At 38.3% G+C, this 17,565-nt stretch overlaps 1 protein-coding gene across 3 annotated transcripts in view; it reads left to right on the top strand.

Annotated features, from left to right (window-relative positions):
- The window catches only part of CSMD1 (CUB and Sushi multiple domains 1), a 1,887,231-nt gene that overhangs the window by 1,497,500 nt on the left and 372,166 nt on the right, over positions 1–17,565 (top strand). For all 3 annotated transcript variants that reach the window (XM_056565713.1, XM_056565712.1, XM_056565715.1), the window contains exons 29-30: positions 3,975–4,162; positions 13,207–13,401. In XM_056565713.1, coding sequence (XP_056421688.1) covers positions 3,975–4,162; positions 13,207–13,401 — 383 coding nt within the window. The remainder of the gene's footprint in view (positions 1–3,974; positions 4,163–13,206; positions 13,402–17,565) is intronic.

The following is a 17,565-nucleotide window of genomic DNA, read 5'->3' as shown; positions in this document are numbered from 1 at the left end:
TTGCAAAAAATAAAATAAAATGATAATATATATATATATATATATATATATATATATATATATATATATATATGCTCAACTCCTCCAGCTCTATAACACACTGCTTAAAGATTAGACTGTGCTCTCAATGTGACAGGTTCACTTCAATGATAAAAAAAAAGTTAAGCTGGGTTCACACCACATTTTTGCAATACAGTTCCTGTTTCAGGTTTTTGATGAAAAATGGATTCCTCAAAACTGGACTAAACTGTTTCAAAACGTGTGTACAAATTTTAACCCCTATACGGTTAAAAACTGTGTTTTGTTTGAAAAATTATGTCCAGTTGCATCAGTTTTTAAGAAAAAAAACATATCACTTTTTACTCCATTATGAATAAAGTTTCACTTGTTTGATTGAAATTCCAAGAGAAAAAAACTTTTGGTGTCAAAAACCATATGGTTCAAACCAGATGGAACTCTACGCACATAGATTAAAAAAAAAACATACACGGTTCCCATACAGTTTTTCGCCCGGACCAAAGACCGTGATAGGCTATGGTTTTGGGTACTGGGAAAAAACAGACAAAACAGAACAAGATGCAAAATGAACACAACCAGATGCATCATTTCGTTTGGCATGCGGTTTTCAAGATAGAGTCAATGCATATGGTTTTCAATATGGTTCCATATGGTTTTCCCATTCATAACGTACATGGGAACTGTATTGCAAAAACGTGGTGTGAACCCAGCCTTGTATATGTGCTATAACACATAAGATACACAGTGTACACAGGAGAAAAATAGGATCAGTTTGGGGCAAATTTTATCAAGCTTTTATTTCCTATTACAAATCATGTTATTCCTAGATCTGGTGAAAAGGCAACATAATGACATTTACACATGTGTTTTTATGTAATGGCCTCTTAATAAATTAAGTGTTGTTGTGGTTGCCTGTCTGGCAGTCTTACAAATCTAGCTTCAACAGTTTCTGGGGAAGTTATAGTAAATCCAGCAGGCATACAATGCATACAATGCCTGTACCCTTTTCACTAAAAACCACCAAAAGTTGCAAATTTTTATGCAAAACTGGTTTGTGACTTTTTTCTGCCTTAATGTAGGTGTAAGTGATTGATATATTTATTCCCCATTTTGTGTTACCATGCCCTTAATGGATAACTACTTGGTAATAATAATAATATCAACAATAATGTATATCATCTTAAAGCTCTACTGTACAGATTTAGTGGTCCCCAAGATAATTGCATTCCTTTGTTTTTGGGGTGGTCTTTACTATCAGCATTGCATACCACAGAATATACAGTAAGTACAGGATTCCTGTTTTTCTACCATAAGTGACAACTTTTTCTGTGCTGTAGTAAGGGACAGGAAAGTGCAGCCTTCCTCTTCACTCACACTCCTGTTCCTACCTACTTAAAGTATCCATATAATACCTACTTTATGGTCCCCAACTGGACAATGGTCCTTTCCTAGGTGCACAGAGAAGGGAAGTATAGTAAGCTAACCGGGCCAAAATCAGAACTGAAGTCATTAGCCATACCCAAAGACAGATCCAGGAGGGTACGTGTTGACTAAGTCAACAACCTTACTAGAGTCAATAGCCAGAACCAGAGTCAGAACCAGAAGGGAAAGTCAATGCCAGAACCATTAAACTAGAAAAACCAGCAGAATAACAATGCATTTGGAGCACTAAGAAGTAACAATCACAGGCATCTGGGGCCAACAGAGACCTGTTTAAATCCAGCATTTGTTAGGAAGTGTAAGATACATATGCCTACCATAATTGGCCTTGCTTTCCAGCCTTCTGTCAGCAAGGCTGGTTGTCATGGTCCCTGAGCTGCACTGACGGCACCACAGAAGAACAGAGGTTCAGATCAACAATGTACTACATCTAGGTAAGTATATTACAATTCACCAAGTCAAGTCACCTAGTCAATGATTATCATAAAGTACTGTGCATTATATGTCACAATTAAGCTACAATAACTTTCACAAATCAGGTGTGATACCACTGCCCTGGATATGATAGCACTAGGCCTGGAAAATGTATTAAGCAGTGATGTATACAGTAGGGTAGCATTGGTGTGCTCTACATCTGTGTATTGCCTAGATTTTGGAAATAAAATCTGCATCTGACTCTGCAAACAAACTTTCTCAAGTGTACACATGTTCTGGCTTAGCACATGACTATCCAATCTAATATCAGCTCCAGGAACAATAATGTGGGAGCTTATAGACACATTTTATTGGAATTAAGGTAATATTCATTTATTTAAAAGCCAACAGGTCTGTTGTGTCTGTATTAACATTTAATACTTTTCCGCACCTTCTGTTTGATACCATCTCTTTGTACGCTTCAATAGGTTATTCATTACAAAGCATGGAGATAATACCATTCTTATTTCCGTTAGTATATTTTTTTCTTCCTAATCAAACACTTCTCTGCTCTACAGAAACTTCTTTCTAGAGCTCACTCTGATCCAGATCCACATTAACTCAGTTTGTTTTTGTTTTTTTAAGTCTTTTCACTTCATGCCCAGCCTTAACACACACATTTCCATTTTTATGTACACATTTGTATATGTGCATGATGTTTTCCTAAATACACAGCATGTTCTAATGAAATAGTAGTACACAGTTGACCCTTAAAAGTCAATGAAAAACTGAAAAAGTGAGTTGAACTTAAAATGTTCATGTTTCATTTTTACATAGTTCACATGGGGGTATTTGTTAAATTGAAGAACAAGCAAACAAAAACAGCAAAATAATAATTAAAGGAGTACTCCAGTGGAACACAATTTATTTCATTTTTTTAAATCAACTGGTGTCCGAAAGTTAAACAGATTTGTAAATTACTTCTCTTTAAAAATCTTAATCCTTCCAGTACTTATTAGCTGTTGTATGCTCCACAGGAAGTTCTTTTCTTTTTTAATTTGTTTTCTGTCTGACCACAGTGCTCTCTGCTGACACCTCTGTCGATGTCAGGAACTGTCCAGAGCAGGAACAAATCCCATAGGAAACCTTTTCTGCTCTGGAGAGTTCCTGACATGGACAGAGGTGTCAGCAGAGAGCACTGTGGTCAGACAGAAAATCAATTCAAAAGAAAAGAACTTCCTGTGGAGCATACAGCAGCTGTTTAACTTTCTGGCACCAGTTGATTAAAAAATTTTTTCCACTGAAGTACCCCCTTAAACTGTGCCTGTCATATAAAAATCTTATGACTGCCTAGGGTGTAAATGTTCAGACCTTGACCAATCCCTAGAAGTTGCAAGTAGGAGTGCAATTTAGCGAGTTTCACTCCTTGGCTAGACTAGTGCAGCTGGACGTAGATCGCCACCCACCTAGGGAGTAAATTATGTCATTAATGGGTTAAAATAGACTAAATGCAGCTGTGTTATGGGCCAACAAGAATTACTTGGAACATGCATTTAAAATCTAAAATTAAAGTGACATTTTCTGGAGTATTATTCCAATATTATTGTGACTGTTAAGTGGTTAAAGAAAGAAAGAAAGACATGATTTTACCAGTTATTGTTGCAGTTTTGCCTTTCCTAGGCCTAATGGGGGGAATATAATCAAAATGTTTTTGTGCATACTGTGCCAGATTTGGTAAAAAAGTATTACATAACATATTTTCAAAATTGTTTGCCTAGTTTGTACTATGTAAGACAATTATTTTAAAAGGGTGTTGGTCCAGGAAAAGGGGCATGGTTTGAATTGCTCCAAATTTTTTAAAGTCTGCAGCCAAAACAGTTTTAACTAAAACACCTCAGTGGTAGTGTAGACTGAGCAGACAGTGTAAACTGCGCCAGATTTTCAAACAGCTTGAGACACTTATTAAAAAAAATTGCACAATCTTAGTCTGTATAGTCTAAGTAAAACTAAGCAAGTTTTTTAATATGCCCCCCCCCCCCAATGTCTTATTACTCTAGAATGGACTACAGTTCCACCATGATCATTATATTTTTGTTTTTCAGTTTTAACATGGAACCCAGTTATGATTTTCTGCATATATATGAAGGTGATAACTCCAACAGTCCTATAATTGGAAGTTTTCAAGGTGCCCATGCACCAGAAAGATTAGAAAGCAGTGGAAACAGCCTGTTTTTGGCATTTCGTAGTGATGCATCTGTTGGTCTGTCTGGATTTGCCATTGAATATAAAGGTAAATTTATTATATGTTATTATTTGCACTTTGCACATTATTTATCTGTTATGAAGAATATCTGGATTCATGTAGTAATGTGGTAAAATACTGTGTAATAATATAATTATTTGGTAACTGGGTGCCAGCAGCAGTAGCTGTTATCCATTTCTAAGTTGCATCATAAAACAACAAAAAAGATAAATGTGATTACCAAAATACTAAATTATACATTTTCTTACTATGAAGACAATGTTAATAAAAGGTAGAACTTATTGATATATAGTATAGTGGTATATTCACACTCAACCGATTTGTTGCAGAACATTTAGCAAATAAAATCAGTTTCATACGTGTGAATGTGCCTATTTCAGTAGCAAGCTGATGCATTTCTATAAACCACATTTAGAAAAAATGAGAAAGTTGCAAAAAAATCTGCAGCAAATCTGTTGGGAACAGTATGAATAGACCTTTAGCAATGGTCTCTAATGAAATGCAGCCAATGACCTAGAGTTAACTGTGCAGAAAATGTAAAGAATGGTTTATTGCCCTCTAAAGCTTAACACCTAAAATGACAATAAGCATCCAATATTATCATTGAAAGCCCTCCAAGACATAAAGTAGGTCAAAGAAAAAATGATAAATGGTTTGGACTGATGTGCAGTAATAGTGGAAATTTTAAAATGTATACAGTTACAAAATGTGTTAAAACTATTTTGGACCTACATTAATTTAATAGTGTATTGTATACTGTTATTTCTTAATATTACTTTTATTTTTGGAATACATGTGTGGTTGCAGACAAGCAGGGAAAAAAAAGCAGTAGAGAGTTTTATTTCCCTTGGTATATATTTGCATGAAATCTGTAGCAAATGCACATGAAAACCACACCCCATTGTTTTTATCAGGAATTCACAATGTAGTTTATACATTGCAGATTTCCCTGCCACATATTTATAAATGTATGTGAGAAGAATTAACAGTGTTTTGTCACTTTCGGGTTCAGATTCAATGCAGATTCTACATGAATTTCTTTCTGCATCACTGAGCTCACCCACAGCCACTTTCCCTGCATACATGAGCATCTGTCTTAAGCAATGGACCCTGAACTGGACAGTGCTCCTGTTTTCAGTAAGTGTAGGAGTGCAACATGGTTCAATACCATAAACAGGTCAGGGAAACCTGACAAAACAGGGAGCACAATACAGTAAACGGACAAACAGACAGAGCAACAAAGCTCGCAATACCAACATAAAAGACAGGATAATGGTCAGGCCACTATATCCAGGGGTCAAAAAATACACCAAAAAGATCAAGCAAGGAGTATAATAAGAGCTAGTGCAAATATACACAAACACAAGCAATGAATGGCAGGCTGGCAACTGAGAGGGGAGTGAAAATAGAGAGTAGATGTTATAGACTCAAAGTCCAATCCCCTGGCCAGGTGTCGCCCCACCTAGGTATGATGCTTCAGCCAAACACCAGAAAATGTAACCTTTCGGTCAGAACCAGTTTTAAGTTATTTCACTTTCAACATCTTTTTAGGGAAGGATTATGGAACAGGTTTGGGAGCCAAGCTTGCTCCATTCCTGGCATTTGCTACCGGCACCTGTCAATAATAATCAACATTGGAGATCACTCTGATACGAGTCATTTAACTGCTTAAATGCCCCAAGCAATAGCAATTGGGACATTTAAACAGTTTTTATGCGCTTCCCTTCTGTCCAGTGGTCCGAACTGCATGCACACGATTGTGAGATGATAGAAAAATCCAGTCATCTGAGCATAACCTTACACAAATAAATGCAGCAATGGAGTTACTTTCTAACAAGTGTCAGTGCTAAGCTGCAGCATGCGCATATCCTTACTCCCCCACCTCCTCCTGCTTGGCTTCCATTACTGAGCCCTGTTCATCAGTTATGTAGGGCAGGGTGAAGTGGGGGAGACATGAGGTGTGCATGCTGTATCTCAGCACCATCTCAATGGTACATGAGCTTGGAAGTAAAATACAATTTTATAACTTAAGAACCGCCATTAGCTAAGAAACAGGTATTCTTTGCTTTGTCTTTCTATCAGATATCAGTCCATATTTACAGCTCTGAACATGATACAAAGCTGACAGGTTTCCTTCTTTTTAAGGGAATCTGTACACTCTATATTATGCTCAGAGCTTTAAAAAAATACAAATAGCAAAACCACACTGGTACCCATTGTTATGACAAAACTGAACATATACGCAAATGTATGGTGTGACATTACTATCTTTTCATAACACCATGATTTGGTGACACTCTGTCTCTAAATGATTAAACTGTGTATGTACTGACACCAAATAATTGTTATGCAAATAAAGCCCCTTTAATGCACTGATAACACATTGGGGTATTGTTTTGACTTCATAAGAAATTACAACCCTTAACTAAACCAGACTAAATGAAGGGTGACGGAGGACATGCAAATCTCAATGTTTTCTTATAATATATTTATATTGGTTTATAGTTAATGTCAATTACACCTAGAGTTCATACCGCATTACTTTTTTGTTTTTACAAGATAACCTCTAGATATTGAAAATTTTCATAATACTGTCATTGTGCAACAAATAGAAGTCTATTAGTGTGAAGGTCAAAAGACAGAAGGTTGATGTATCACTGATAAACGTGTCAGAATGATACTGTAGTTGTTATAGAGGTATAGAAGCTGGGAATAGGTCATGCTGTGTCATTGTAAAATTACAGAGGATGAAGAAAAGTGTAGACTGGAGAGGGTCAAAGAGTAGAGGAAATGGGTCACGGAAGAACAAACACTTCTAGTATGCTCAAAGCAGAGCTGAGAGAGGGAAGAAGCTGAAAAGGAGATGTAGAGAAAAGGGGAATGGGAGACATAATTAAAGAGAGACAGCTGGGATCACGAGTGTTACATTTGAGAACAAATTACCTAGCACATGAATTGGATGCAGAAGAAAGAAAATGAAAATCCTCAGTCCTAAAAGAAAAGTAGCTTACAAGAGGAGATGAGAGAAAGTGAAGCAAATGTAATAAGCAGGATAGTGTTAACTTGGATTGGGTTACAGAATTAGAAGCTCGTCTGCTCTTGAAAAGAACTTTGATTATTGAAACAGAATGTTGTCATTGATACAGTGTGAATACTTCCGCAGCATCACTGGCAGAATATTTCCAAGCCCTGAGCAACTTAGTGCATGTCTAGTTATTATTGACACAATGTCATGTTTTTATCATAGTGTTTCTTTATTTTTTAATTTGGGTTTTTGTTTCTTCTGTTAGGGGGGATTCAAACTAGAGTATATGCTTAAAATATTCATTGACTATAGTGGGCCTACGGAAATGCCCATTGACTCCCCTTTTGGCATATGTTAGTGCACTATGCATTGGCTTACAGTATCTTTTTATTTAACTGTAAAGAAAAGCACAGCTGGTGGCATTTTGCCATTTAGGAAAATTCTTCACCAATATATCCTGCATAGCAACTGATCACAAAACTGTGGGAGAGATTCTCAAAGAATTTTGCACCAAATAAAAACCAATTTTGCGCCAGAGTATCAATCACATTTTCAAAGAACTTTGTGCCACGGTTTACACTGTTCACGTCAGTTTTGTAAAAGTGGGCGTGTCCATGTATATTGTCTGCTTTACATGATATAGTTAAAGGGGTTCTCACCCCTTTAACTATATCATGTAAAGCATTTACATAAAAAATTTCACACCGGCTTTTTGATAGTGTAGAAATCACAGAAATGGTTGCAGTTTTTTTAGTTTTATTTTTTTTTGCTGCTTTGTTATTTGGGGAAAAGGTGTTATTTAAGTAATTATTAAAAAAAAATATATCATTATCATTGAAAAATGCTATAAAAAAAAATATATATATATATATATATATATATATATATATATATATATATATTATTTTATTTATTTATTTATTTATTTATTTTTTTCTGGGTCACTGCACCTGCACTCACATTTATGCTCAGAAATGTTTTATTTATACATTTACCGCTTGTCTGGGCACAAGTAACCATGGAATATGGTTACGCAAAGATTCACGACTTTGGCACAAAAATTGCCGATTTTGGCGGCAAACTCGGCAATTTTGGTGCAAACAAATCTGAAATGGCTGCAACAAAAAAAATGGCATGACAAAAAAAGTGGAGTGAAAATGAATTTTCACATATTTTCATATTTTCAAAGCAGCACAAAAGACCTTTGAAAATGTAAGAAGAAAAAAAAGGTGTGAATATTATCGCTGGAACAGAAATTACAGTAGTTTTTGAGAATCTCCCCCTGTGTGTCCATGTACCACAAATTGAAATCTATGTCAACTATGAGCTAGGGTAAATTTGGGGCACAATTTACCTTAATGTCTTTATATAGTAAATCTGTTGGGTCACAGAAGGATGGGATTAGAAGCCTCTCCTACATTCTGGTAAAGTGTTGTGAGTGACGCAGATTTAAAAAAATGTGTAAATTTTTGTGCAAAATAAAGCTTTGAGTTAACCCCTTCCCGCTATTGGACGTATGCATACGTCCAGGCGAATTACACGTTCGCGCAAATGGACGTATGCATACGTCCCAGCGATCTCCTGCTCTGCCGCGGGCAGCGCAGGAGATCGCGGGTGGGACTCAGGTGTCAATCACAGCCGGAGTCCCACCGCAGCTGCCGGGGCCGCGATCGCGCCGGTCCCGGCAGCATTAACCCCATAGATGCCGTGATCAGTCTGATCACGGCATCTATGGTGTTTGCAGGGGGAGCGCTCTCCCCCTGCCCATCAATCGCGGCGCCGCGATAAAATAAGGGGGATTGGGGGTGTCCAAGACACCCTCGATCCCCCTTGAAGAGATAGGAGTGAGGTGGCAGGGTTGCCACCCCTCCTATCCCTGCTATTGATCGGCGGAGCGGCCGACCAATAGCAGACTGGGGGCGGGGGGGTTAAAGTTCGGTTCCCCGCGCTATGCCCGCCCATCGGTGTCCGGGCACAGCGGGGGGAACCGTGTAGTAGCGGCGGCGGCGGCGATCACTTACCCGGCGGCGGCAGCGGCTGTGATCACGGCGGCGGTGGAGGTGAGTATGGCGCCGCGTGTCCATAGTCTGTTGCCTAGCAACATCTGCAGGGCGACAGTTTAGAGAGTGGTCTCTAAACTGTCGCCCTCCAGATGTTGCAAAACTACAACTCCCACTATGCCTTGACAGCTGTTTGCTGTGTTGGCATGCTGGGAGTTGTAGTTTTGCAAGATTTAGAGGGGTTCAGGCTAGAGATCACTGACAGTGGTCTCTAAACTGTAGCCCTCCAGATATTACAAAACTACAACTCCCAGCATGCTCAGACAGCAGTTTGCTGTCTTAGCATGCTGAGATTTGTAGTTTTGCAACATCTGGAGGGCCACAGTTTAGAGACCACTGTCAGTGATCTCCAGCCTGAACCCCTCTAAATCTTGCAAAACTACAACTCCCAGCATTCAGGAACAGCAAATGGCTGTCTCGGCATGCTGGGAGTTGTACTTGCGTGCATCCAGCTGTTGCATAACTACATCTCCCAGCATTCTCTTTGGCAATCAGTACATGCTGAGAGTTGTAGTTCTGCAACAGCTGGAGGCACACTGGTTGGGAAATACCGAGTTAGGTAATAGGTTCTATTACCTAACTCAGTATTTTCCAACCAGTGTGCCTCCAGCTGTTGCAAAACTACAACTCCCAGCATGCACGTTCTGTCAGTGCATGCTGGGAGTTGTAGTTTTGCCCCCCCCCTCCCATGTGAATGTACAGGTTACATTCACACTGGCGGCGGATTACAGTGAATTCCCTGCTTCAGGTTTGAGCTACAGCAGCCGCAGCTCAAACTCCTAGCGGGAGACTCAGTGTAATCCGCCGTCAGTGTGAATGTAACCTAAAAACACTACACTACGCTAACACAAAATAAAGAGTAAAACACTACATATACACACGTACACTGCCCCCCCCACCACCCCTTCCCCCCCAATAAAAATGAAAAACGTATCCTACAGCAGTGTTTCCAAAACGGAGCCTCCAGCTGTTGCAAAACAAAAACTCCCAGCATTTCCGGACAGCCATTGACTGTCCAAGCATGCTGGGAGTTTAGCAACAGCTGGAGGCACCCTGTTTGAGAATCACTGGTGTAAAATACCCCTATGTCCACCCCTATGCAAATCCCTAATTTAGGCCTCAAATGCGCATGGCGCTCTCACTTTGGAGCCCTGGCGTATTTCAAGGCAACAGTTTAGGGCCACATATGGGGTATCGCCGTACTCGGGAGAAATTGCCTAACAAATTTTGGGGGGCTTTTTCTCCTTTTACCCCTTATGAAAAGGTAAAGTTGGGGTCTACACCAGCATGTTAGTGTAAAAAAAAAACATTTTTGTGCACTAACATACTGGTGTTGCCCCATACTTTAAAATTTCACAAGCGGTAAAAGAAAAAAAGCCTCCAAAATTTGTAATGCATTTTCTCCTGAGGACGGAGATACCCCATATGTGGGCACAAAGTGTTCTGGGGGCGCACAACAAGGCTCAGAAGGGAGAGTGCACCATGTAAATTTGAGGTCTAAATTGGTGATTTGCACAGGGGTGGCTGATTTTACAGCGGTTCTGACATAAGTGCAAAACAATAAATACCCACATATGACCCCATTTTGGAAACTACACCCCTCACGGAATGTAACAAGGGGTACAGTGAGCATTTACGCCCCACAGGTGTCTGACAGATCTTTGAAACAGGGGTCTGTGAAAATGAAAAATAAAATTTTTTATTTACACAGCCCACTGTTCCAAAGATCCGTCAAATGCCAGTGGGGTGTAAATTCTCCCTGCACCCCTTATTACCTTCCGTGAGGGGTGTAGTTTTAAAAATGGGGTCACATGTGGGGGGTCCACTGTTCTGGCACCACGGGGGGCTTTGGAAATGCACATGGCCAAATTCTCTCTCCAAAAGCTCAATGATGCTCCTTCTCTTCTGAGCATTGTAGTTCGCCCCCAGTGCACTTCACGTCCACTTATTGGGTATTTCCATACTCAGAAGAGATGGGGTTACAAATTTTGGGGGGTATTTTCTGCTATTATCCCTTGTAAAAATGTAAAATTTGGGGGAAAACAAGCATTTTAGTGTAAAAAAAAATATTTTTTTTTTTACATATGCAAAAGTCGTGAAACACCTGTGGGGTATTAAGGTTCACTTTACCCCTTGTTACGTTCCCCAAGGGGTCTAGTTTCCAAAATGGTATGCCATGTGTTTTTTTTTCTGTCCTGGCACCATAGGTACTTCCTAAATGCGGCATGCCCCCAGAGCAAAATTTGCTACCAAAAAGCCAAATGTGACTCCTTCTCTTCTGAGACCTGTAGTGCGCCAGCAGAGCACTTTTCATCCCCATATTGGGTTTCTTCTGAATCGGGAGAAATTGGGCTTCAAATGTTGGGGGGTATTTTCTGCTATTACCTTTTTTAAAAATGTAAAATTTTTGCTAAACCAAGCATTTTTGGTAAAAAAAAATTATTTTTTTTACATATGCAAAAGTCGTGAAACACCTGTGGGGTATTAAGGTTCACTTTATCCCTTGTTACGTTCCTCAAGGAGTCTAGTTTCCAAAATGGTATGCCATGTCGTTTTTTTTTGCTGTCCTGGCACCATAGGGGCTTCCTAAATGCGACATGCCCCCCGAGCAAAATTTGCTCTCAAAAAGCCAAATATGACTCCTTCTCTTCTGAGCATTGTAGTTCGCCCGTAATGCACTTCAGGTCAACTTATGGGGTACCTCCATACTCAGAAGAGATGGGGTTACAAATTTTGGGGGGTATTTTCTGCTATTAACCCTTGCAAAAATGTGAAATTTGGGGGAAACACACATTTTAGTGAAAAATTATTATTATTTTTTTACATATGCAAAAGTCATGAAACACCTGTGGGGTATTAAGGCTCACTTAATTCCTTTTTACGTTCCTCAAGGGGTCTAGTTTCCAAAATGGTATGCCATATTTTTTTTATTTGCTGTTTTGGCACCATAGGGGCTTCCTAAATGCAACATGCCCCCAAAAACCATTTCAGAAAAACGTACTCTCCAAAATCCCCTTGTCGCTCCTTCGCTTCTGAGCCCTCTACTGCGCCCGCCGAACAATTTACATAGACATATGAGGTATGTGCTTACTCGAGAGAAATTGGGCTACAATTTCAAGTATACATTTTATCCTTTTACCCCTTGTAAAAATTCAAAAATTGGGTCTACAAGAACATGCAAGTGTAAAAAATGAAGATTTTGAATTTTCTCCTTCACTTTGCTGCTTTTCCTGTGAAACACCTAAAGGGTTAAAACACTTACTGAATGTCATTTTGAATACTTTGGGTGGTGCAGTTTTTGTAATGGGGTCATTTATGGGGTATTTCTAATATGAAGACCCTTCAAATCCACTTCAAACCTGAACTGGTCCATGAAAAATAGCGAGTTTGAAAATTTTGTGAAAAATTGTAAAATTGCTGCTGAACTTTGAAGCCCTCTGGTGTCTTCCAAAAGTAAAAACATGTCAATTTTATGATGAAAATATAAAGTAGACATATTGTATATGTGAATCCAAAAAAAATAATATTTGGAATATCCATTTTCCTTACAAACAGAGAGCTTCAAAGTTAGAAAAATGCAAAATTTTCAATTTTTTCATCAAATTTGGGGATTTTTCACCAAGAAAGGATGAAAGTTACCACAAAAATTTACCACTATGTTAAAGTAGAATATGTCACGAAAAAACAATCTCGGAATCAGATTGATAAGTAAAAGCATTCCAGAGTTATTAATGTTTAAAGTGACAGTGGTCAGATGTGCAAAAAAGGGCTGCGTCCTAGAGGTGAAAATGGGCTGTGTCCTTAAGGGGTTAATAGACAATTTTCCCAACTGTATGTCATATGCAGCTGTTATGTACATACTGTACATGGTGTAAACATAGACTCAATTGCTACTTGATTATGCCTTACTGTAAATATGTATGCAAGTATTTATGTATCTAATTAATATTATTATTATTTTTAACATTTATTTACTTTTACAATAGAAAAGCCCCGTGAAGCTTGTTTTGATCCAGGAAACATCATGAATGGTACTCGAATTGGTACAGACTTTAAACTTGGATCTACTGTAACTTATCAGTGTGATCAAGGTTATAAAATTGTTGACCCTGCAAAAATTAGCTGTGTCATTGGTACGGATGGAAAGCCTGCATGGAACAAGACTTTACCCTCATGTAATGGTATGTTTTATTGTTAGCTGTTATCTATTGCAATTCATTTTTTTTTTTTTTAATTCTGTAGTGAAATTCAAAGCACAATACAAGAGATAATTTCGGTTTGTGGTGTTTTTTTTTTTTTTTGTTCTTTCTTTTTTTGGTTAAGTACCATAGGGCTACAGTTATCTCCAAAAAACACTCAGAAATGTGCTGGATGGAAGGCTGCTGCGTCGTATTTTCCAAAGCAGAGCTCTGAGGCGGAGTTCCGCTCAGAAATTACATAGTGTAAATGGGACCTTAGACTCCAATGTTCGCAGCAGAAGAATGCAAATAAATACACAGATTAAAATTGCAAATTCTAAATTAGTGTCTTTTAACCGATTTATTGATGGTCAGAGATGAGTGAATACATTGAAAGAATCACATTCTCAAAAATCTTCTCCCAAAATCATTTAAGTCCAATCCAGTATAGACGCAGGGACTCATGTCAAAAAAACAAAGTGCCCGGGCCATTTCATGTAATAAAAAGTGGCAACAAAAATGTTGTTAAAAAAATATAACTTATCTCCTTGATCCCACAGTGATCCATAAAAGAAGCTCATGTGGGAAGAGGAATATGCAAAACAGCTCATTAACATGCCACCATTCCTGGTGACATTCCTTTACAATCAGTGTATCACTCACTATGAAGTCTTGCCAACTGACCAGATTTTACCAAGCTAAACATCTTTCCAAAATAAAAGATTTTACCCAATCTGCATATAGCCAGTTTCTGTTATTTTGCCCCTCATCAGTAGCTCTAATGGGCATACCAGTCTTCCTTAACTACTGTCTATTATGTCACTGCATTATTCATATCTATTACTGGATGCATTTGCCAACCCATCGGCTGTAAGTGTATGCCTCTCCACTCAGCATACAGTGGCAGGGACTCTTGTCTTTGACAGAATTCCCTTCTCCTATACATAGTTTACGTAGCTCTGAGTTAACATTTGCTGCAGTTGTTACTGCACAGTAAACATTCACAGAGCGCCCAGCCCAACATATGTGAATACATCCAGCAATAGGTTTAAACGATTCCACCCCTGTGGTCATCTATGACAGAGGAGACAGCTGCTACCTCCTATGTATAACCAGTAGTGTTGAGCGGCATAGGCTAAATTCGAATTTACGATATTTCGCGAACATATGGATGAATATTCGTCATATATTCGCTACATTTGCATATTCGTAATATTCACGTTTTATTTTCACATATGCGAAAATTAGCATTTACAAAAATTAGCATGTGCAAACATTTGCATATGTGGAAATTAGCATATGCAAAAATTTGCACGCCAGTTTCACACAGTAGTATTAGAGCCTTCTTTACACCACACAAGCTGGAAGCAGAGAGGGGTGATCACTGTGATGTGTACTGTGAAAAAAAAAAACGAATATTCATAATTACGAATATATAATGCTATATTCGCAAATATTCATTCAAAAAATTTGCATTGCGAATATTCGCGAGCAACACTAACCAGTGCTTAGTCACCTGCCAAATCCAATGCAACAGCTGGAAGTTTCTCCTCTCTAGATGTTGACTGATCATCAAAATATGCATCTCATAGTGGTCATCATGTAGGCTGTATCTGTTCACAACCTGTCCTATAATGGTTCCTCTCTACATAGTTGTCAGCTGCTGTGGCTGAGACACTCCTGATCAGCTGATAATGGTGTTTTGTCAATAGATTGAAACAGGCTGCAGGAAGGATAGAGAAGAGAAGTGTGTGCCAGCTGCTGTGTGGTAACTGAGCAGAGAGGCACAGTGTATGCCCCACTGTGCAGTGTGAGGGTCAGCCATTAAATCTGAATTAATTCTGACAGCCGATTCAGAACAAATCTTCCTAAAAAATTTAGAAGGTTCACTCATCTCTGATGTCTTTAGAGTGGAGACAGTGTCTCTTTAAAAATTCTGACAACAATGTACGTAGAAGGGTGCATATGGTGGAAAGAAACACACTGGCAGTTTTTTATTCAATTTGAGGCCAAAGTCAGAAGTGAACATGGCATAAAGGAGAAAAAAATGGGTGCATTTAGATGCACCAGATATTCCTCTGGATAGAACATGAAGAAATCCATGTGCTTACAGAACAACCCCATTCAGATGAATTGAACTAATTTTAGTCAGAAAAAAATATATATATATCTGAAGTCCTTTCCTTTATTTACACTTTTTTTAATCCAGTTCTGTAACTGGCTGAAAAAACTACATCACAAACTATACCAAAACTGTCATATAAACTGACTGCGTGAATAAAGCCTCATTTCAGGTTCTTACACTGCAGCTATAACATTCAGATGATGCCATGCTCACGTGTGATTAACTATGACTGCACAATTTATAAAATAATTGAGCAGCTACTGACCACCATATTTAGGTGGGGAACCGCTTTCAAGCAGCAGCCACAGTATGAAAAACTGGTCTTAAAGGGGTACTCTGTTGCTCAGCGTTTGGAACAAACTGTACCGAATGCTAGAGCCGGTGCCGGGAGCTTGTGATGTCACATACCCGCCCCCTCAATGCAAGTCTATGGGAGGGGGCATGACGGCTCTCACGCCCCCTCCCATAGACTTGTATTGAGGGGGTAGGGCGTGACATCATGAGGGGCGGGGCTATGACATCACAAGCTACCGACGCCAGCTCCAGCGTTCGGAACAGTTTATTCCAAATGCTGAGAAGCGGAGTACCCCTTTAAGGTTAAACTCAGACTAGCAATTACTATCATATAAAGGATCTATCATTTAAACACGTTGTTACTTTCATTGCTAACAAAAACTTTTGTGTAAGAATATAAATACTAAATCATTTCGCTCTGTAATGTGTATATATAACGAAAACTGACACTGATTTATACTTTCAATGCACTGTGAACTGGTTGTATTACGTACAGTATGTGACTGCTTCCCTCTAGTGGCTGGAAGTTAAGACATTTAGTGAACTGCAGATTTATGGGGAATGATCTTGAGAATTAAATCTGTAATAAATGTTGAAGTTAAAAGAAGTGAATAATAATAATATCAATAATAAAAAATGGAAGAACAACAGCAACAACAACAACATTTATTTTATTCTTCACACTTGATTAACAAAATAATTTTTTGAAAATAATTGACCTCTGATTACAACTTGTCATCTATTAGAAATAAATGAAGATTTATATTCCTTGCTAACCTATCTATCTATCTATCTTAAAAAGGGTTAAAAAACTGTGTAGCTCACTTAGCATTAATAAATATACCCGAGGTGAACTGGCGTTACCTTCACCCAAAGGTCTAACAAATAATAAATAATGAAGTTGAAAATCAATTAGGAACCAGTCCTCAGGGTATATTAGATAGACAGAAAAGAGATGGAAAAAAGAGTGATCCTGATATACAAAATATTTATTTTATGTTACTAAAACACTGATACTCTCTGTCCCTGCTGGGCCCTAGCATGGGACACAGAAGTCAGTGAAAATGGAAATCAAAAATTAAAAATTACATTAATAAAATGATAAAACTTGCAACAAAATAGGTGATGTATGGAATATTCAATAATGCGCTATTCAATATTCACTTTGCTATTTTTAGCGCATTATTGAATATTCCATACATCACCTATTTTGTTGCAAGTTTTATCATTTTATTAATGTAATTTTTAATTTTTGATTTCCATTTTCACTAACTTCTGTGTCCCATGCTAGGGCCCAGCAGGGACAGAGAGTATCAGTGTTTTAGTAACATAAAATAAATATTTTGTATATCAGGATCACTCTTTTTTCCATCTCTTTTCTGTCTATCTAATATACCCTGAGGACTGGTTCCTAGTTGATTTTCAACTTCATTATTTATTATCTATCTATCTATCTATCTATCTATCTATCTATCTATCTATCTATCTATATGTCTGTCTATCTATTTATCTATCTACTTAAACACACATCAAGTAGAGCAGCACTCCAAAAATAGAGGAATGGAGATAGGTGCAAGCTGTATGGGAGCCCGGGTTAGAGGATCCACTTCACATAAATTTTCAAGAAGCAGCAGCACACAAGCAAAAATCGTGTCAAAAAGGTGAAGGTTTATTCCATAGACCCAGTGAACAGAGTTGCGAGCAACGTTTCTGTGACCTCACGTCAACGGTGATGTGAGGTCACAAAA

The sequence above is a fragment of the Hyla sarda genome, chromosome 3, assembly GCF_029499605.1.
Source record: "Hyla sarda isolate aHylSar1 chromosome 3, aHylSar1.hap1, whole genome shotgun sequence".
In the NCBI taxonomy this organism is placed as follows: Eukaryota; Metazoa; Chordata; class Amphibia; order Anura; family Hylidae; genus Hyla; species Hyla sarda.
Note: the sequence above shows the minus strand (reverse complement) of the source record. Positions and strands in the feature narration are given on the sequence as shown.